Below are 5,522 nucleotides of genomic sequence, written 5' to 3' on the forward strand. Positions count from 1 at the left end.
TCTAACTGGAACCTGGGGACGCTTTCTCAGTTGTGTCCCTCAGTGGGACCCATTAAATCTTCAAGAAACTTTGGAGATTGATTGTGACTTTGAATTCTTGAGATATTTCTTCTACTCCCTCTCAGGGAGTGATGTTCAGGGCCTGAGCACCCAACCCACAAGAGAAGTCCTTGTGCTGTGTCTGTGCTGCTGAGCTGGGCTGGGCTCCTGGAACAGAAGGAACTCCTGGCAATCAAGAAGATCTTCAAAATAACACATCCTCAGGAGCAGCTCCTCTCCCAACCCAGCAGGGCTGAGGGCACTGTCTGCGGCCACCCTGGGCACAGCACAGAGACAGAGATATTTTCAATCAGTCAGGGCTGTGAAGATGCTGAGAAGTGACTGGGGGAGAATCACTGCCAGCCCTTGGCACAGGAACCTCTGGCTGCAGGACAAGGCAGCTGCAGCTCCTGGAGCCATCTCCTAAAGCTGGAACATCCCAATGCCTCCAGACGCTGTGAGTACATTCTCTGATTGTCTCTTGTGCAGAGCAGCCAGGGGTGCCCAGGGCTGTCCTGCAGAGCAGGGTCCTGCAGCCCAGGGCACTTTGCTGGGGCAGGGACTCTGCTGCCTGCCAGGGACAGCTCTCAGCCAGCCCTGGCAGCTGCTCCAAGCACTGTGGGACCAGATCTGGGTGGGAGGAGACAGCTGGTAAGGCTTGGAAGAGTTTCTGTTGTGTGGTGAGGATGCTGCATTGTTAAGGGATGCTCCCAGCATGACACTGATCTCCAGGGTATTTCCTGGTAGATTAAATGATAAGCACAGCAAGGCAGGGTCTGCATAAAACAAAAAAATCCTGCTTTATTAATCCATTTCTCTGGGATGCCTGGATAGAAAAATGCACTTAGATATTCCTGACTCACTTTCGACAGAGAAAAATTATTTAAAAAAAAAAAAAATTCTCTGAGATCTGAATATACCAGGCAGTGCCAGAAATCAGCACAGGGTTCCTTAGGGCAGCATCAGCATCGCTTTTCCAGTCCTTTTCAGGATTGGTCTGACATTCCCATCAGAGCCTGCAGAGCCAGAGCTGCCCTTGGGCAGTGCCAGAGCTGGGAGGGGTCTGCAGGGCAGAGCTGAGCCCCCAGGGCTGAGCTGCGCTCAGGCAGCACTGACATGGCCCAGTCCTGGGCACAGGGAGCAGCTGCTGGCAGGGACAGCTCCAGGTAGCAGAGCCCTGGGCAGGCAGTGGAGGGAAAGTGCCCACAGGCTGTGCTGGGATATTTGAAATTCTCCACAAACTGAAGTATTGCATGATTACTTATTCTACAGACCCCCATGCCAAGACAGAGCAAATGTCCAACAGCAGCTCCATCAGCCACTTCCTCCTGCTGGCACTGGCAGACACGCGGCAGCTGCAGCTCCTGCACTTCTGCCTCTTGCTGGGCATCTCCCTGGCTGCCCTCCTGGGCAACGGCCTCATCATCAGCGCCGTAGCCTGCGGCCACCACCTGCACACGCCCATGTTCTTCTTCCTGCTCAACCTGGCCCTCAGCGACCTGGGCTCCATCTGCACCACTGTGCCCAAAACCATGCACAATTCCCTCTGGGACACCAGGACCATCTCCTACTCAGGATGTGCTGCTCAGGTGTTTCTGTTTGTCCTTTTCTATTCAGCAGAAATTTCCCTCCTGACCATCATGTGCTACGACCGCTATGTGTCCATCTGCAAACCCCTGCACTACGGGACCCTCCTGGGCAGCAGAGCTTGTGCCCACATGGCAGCAGCTGCCTGGGCCAGTGCCTTTCTCAATGCTCTCATGCACACGGCCAATACATTTTCCCTGCCCCTGTGCCACGGCAATGCCCTGGGCCAGTTCTTCTGTGAAATCCCACACATCCTCAAGCTCTCCTGCTCACACTCCCAGCTCAGGGAACTTGGATTTCTTGCTGTTGGTTCCTGTTTAGCATTTGGTTCTTTTGTGTTCATTGTTTTCTCCTATGTGCAGATCTTTAGGACTGTGCTGAGGATCCCCTCTGAGCAGGGATGGCACAAAGCCTTTTCCACCTGCCTCCCTCACCTGGCTGTGGTCTCCCTGTTCCTCAGCACTGCAGCCTTTGCCTACCTGAAGCCCCCATCCATCTCCTCCCCATCCCTGGATCTGGCAGTGTCAGTTCTGTACTCGGTGGTGCCTCCAGCCCTGAACCCCCTCATCTACAGCCTGAGGAACCAGGAGGTCAGGAATAGCCTGAAGAAAATGATATCAATTGGTTTTCAGAAGCAATAAACTCTCATTCTTCTGCATATCTCTTATGATGTTACTCTTTAATTCTCACTCTGTGTCCTGTATTTTTTGCCGTTTACATAGGCGTTAAACTTTTGTGAATTTGTTCACAGAACAATGTTTGACTCCAGTATTTTTATTTTAATATTTATCTTTCTTTTTGCACCCAGATACTGGAAAACCAGCATATGTATACTACATATATGCTAACACAAAATAAAGAACTCTGTATTGCCATGTGTGCCTGACATCTTCCCTCCCTGATTTCTAGAGCTGCAGGGTCCGTGCCTCTGGGCAGAGCTGGAGGAGAAAAAGGAACCCCAGTGTTCCTCACTTCCAGGGAGCCCCAGGGCTTCTCCTCCATAGCCTCCCCTGCCTTCACTGCCACACTCCCCTTCAGAACCCCTGTGCTGGTTTAGGGCCTCAGGGCTCTGCCAGCTCAGTCCCTGTCCTGCTGTGTGCCTGTCCAGGGACTGCAGGCAGGGACAGGTTGTGGGCACTGCTGGGACAGAGCTGGGCTCTGCAGCAGCATTTCCATCATGCAAGGGCATCTCCCCAGTGCAGGGCCTGAAAGCTTCAATCTCCTTCCCAGTTACTCTCAGGGATGTGCCCAGCACAGTGCCCTGGAGAGGAAACCAGCAGTGCCCAGCAGAAGTGTGGCAGTGATCAGGGTGGGGGCTGTCCCAGCAGTGCAAAGCCAGCACTGCTACAGCAGTGGCCTCTCACCCCAGGTCACAGAGGTTCTTCTTCTCTCCATGGAGGGACATCAAGTGCCCGGGTCAGGAGTCTGTGTCTGCAGTGCACGGACACTCCACAGCCCTGAACATCCTGTGTGTGTGAGGGGACATAAACCCAGTGAGCACAAACTCCTTCAGCTGCTCCTGGACTTTCCAGAGAGTAACATCCCCTGGGAACCCCTGAGTGCAGGGCTGGGACGAGCTCCTGAGCACAGAGCTCCCTGTGTCCATCCCTCTGGCCGTGGGGCACCTCAGGCAGGGCAGAGCAGGGCAGGGTGACACCCGCAGGGCTGAGGTCCCTGCCAGGCTCTGGCAGTGGCAGCAGAGCCCAGGGAGCCCCTGCCCGTGCTGCAATGAACTCTGTGTGTGTGTGCAAGGGAAGGACTCGTGTCCCTGGGCAGCCCTGGGGCTGGGAGGAGGGCATGAGCCCAGCTCAGGGGTGGGCACCTGGCAGAGCCCTGACATTTCTGGCTGTGCCCATAAGAGAAGAGTTGGGCAAGGTGACTGTGGTTAAACCCCTCTGGCCATCAAGTACAGCCAAGTGTCTCTGTCACTGTCCCTCCTTCATCAGAAAACAGGAGAAAATAAGGTGAAAACATTGGGGGTCATCATAAAGAGAGATTAATACTGGAGGGACCAAAAAGCAAAGGCCAAATGCATAAGCAAGGAAAACCATGGGAAAACAAGAGTTCAGCACCTGTAGTGGTTGCTTTGGAAGACAAATGTATTAATACAGAAAATCCAGAGACCTTCTTGTCCCCCTCATTTCCCTGCTGATCTGGACATCACAGGGAATGGAAGAGCCCTTGGGTCAGTCCAGCCAAGCTGTCCCATCCCTGTGCCCCCAGGAACACCTGCCCACCCCCAGCCCATTGGGGGAGCGGGTTGCAGAAAAGCTTCATGTGGGACGAGCCCTGCTCAGGGACAGCCAAAGCCTTGGGCTGGGACCAGCCCTGCTGCAGCCACAAGAGCCAAGCACAGCAGGACAGGGGTGCTCTGGGCAAAGGGAACTCCATCCCAGCCACACCCAGGCCAAGGGGGCTCAGGGGGCTCTTCCCACCTCTGCTATTCCACAATTGAATGAATCTTTTCCTTGGAGAGCTCTTTGAAGAGACAATTGCCAGAGAGGCAGAAGCAGAGCTATAAAATGCTCCAGTACAAACACAGCAGCTCCTGTGAGGAATGAACCCTCCCAGGGCAGTGCTGTGGCAGGAGCAGCACCCAGAAGGAGGGGGATGAGCTCAGTGCATGTATGTGTGTCCCCAGACACAGAGGGTGAGGGTGGGCAGAGGTCAGGGCAGGGCTGGCAGTGGCAGGGCAGAGCCAGGGGGCAGTGAGATCGGAGTGTGCAGCCTTAAGGGACACAGCAACACAGGACAAGCTGTGCTGGACATGGCCAAGGGCCCTGGCAGGGCTTGCAGTGCCCAGGAGAAGCCAAGTCTTGGTGCCCTGGGCACAGCAGGGTCTGTGCCACCAAGGGCTGGGAGGAGACACCTTGTCCTGAGGCACTGGGGCCTCCTGGCACAGCCCCAGCCAGGCTGGGCACTGTCAGCCCCTTGTCCTGCCCTCAGCATCCCCCCCTGCCCCACATCCCAGTGGCCTCAGGGATCTGCTGGAAGGAGTCCCTGGGGAGCCTTGCTCAGGAATGGCCCTGGGGGCTCCTGAATGCTCCCAGGGACTTTGGGTTTTGCTTTTGCCTGGGAGTCTCTGAGAGGTTTGTGCAATTGTGGCCTCCGGTTCTCTTCTCTAAAGAGTCCAGAAAGAGCCTGTGTTGGTGATGGACCTCACTGGACTGACACTGAAACGGCATGAAAAACAGAAACTCCAACAACACCTTACAGAATTTAGGCATTACTTTATTCTTGCCAGGATGTCATTGCTGCCATCACATGCAATAGAAATTATTCCATCCACACGTGTCCGGATTCCACAGTGAAAATCATTCCATCACACATTGTTCTTTACTATGCTTTTCACATATTTATACAGAAAAAACCCAAAGAAATTAATGTTCTTTGCTCTTAAATTATCAAATTCTTAGTATTCCATCTGCTATTGCTGATTGATCCGTTCGCCTTTGATGTCAATTAAGTCCTCATTCTTTGATTCCCTTCTCAATCTTTTCCCAGACCAGGTGTCTCTGCACACTGGGGGTGATGTTCATTAATGTTCATTTATCTCCTGTGCATCTTCTGGCCACTCCCAATCTGTAGATGTTAAGCTCATCAGGCCTCACCCAGCCTTGGTGAACAGAGTCTTTTGAAGAGAAACTTCAATTCCCCTCTACCTGGGCAAACAAACCCCTGACTGAAGTTACGTTAAAAGAAACCAGAAGTTGTATCGTTTCTGATAATTCCATTAGGTTCCACAGTGTCACAGTGCTCTCCTTGGCTCCATGAAGCCACACAGTGTCACATTGAACCTGGGTTCCACCAAGCCCTGTGGTGTCACCCTTGCCCCTTGGTTCCATGAGGCCCCACAGTGTCACCGTGGCTCCTTGGTTCCATGAGGCCCCACAGTG

General features: G+C 53.7%; 1 protein-coding gene across 1 annotated transcript; it reads left to right on the forward strand.

Annotated features, from left to right (window-relative positions):
- The first annotated feature begins 1,316 nt into the window (after positions 1-1,316).
- Positions 1,317-2,355, forward strand: LOC132334919 (olfactory receptor 14J1-like). The gene has a single exon (XM_059861043.1). It carries the CDS (start codon positions 1,335-1,337, stop codon positions 2,265-2,267), a length of 933 nt encoding a protein of 310 aa, XP_059717026.1. The 5' UTR covers positions 1,317-1,334; the 3' UTR covers positions 2,268-2,355.
- Positions 2,356-5,522: the final 3,167 nt, after the last annotated feature.

The sequence above is a fragment of the Haemorhous mexicanus genome, chromosome 16 (genome assembly GCF_027477595.1).
Source record: "Haemorhous mexicanus isolate bHaeMex1 chromosome 16, bHaeMex1.pri, whole genome shotgun sequence".
NCBI classification, from domain to species: Eukaryota; Metazoa; Chordata; class Aves; order Passeriformes; family Fringillidae; genus Haemorhous; species Haemorhous mexicanus.

Excerpts from the sequence above, each read along its gene's own strand:
- LOC132334919 (XM_059861043.1), top strand. The coding sequence starts at position 1,335 with ATGTCCAACAGCAGCTCCATCAGCCACTTCCTCCTGCTGGCACTGGCA.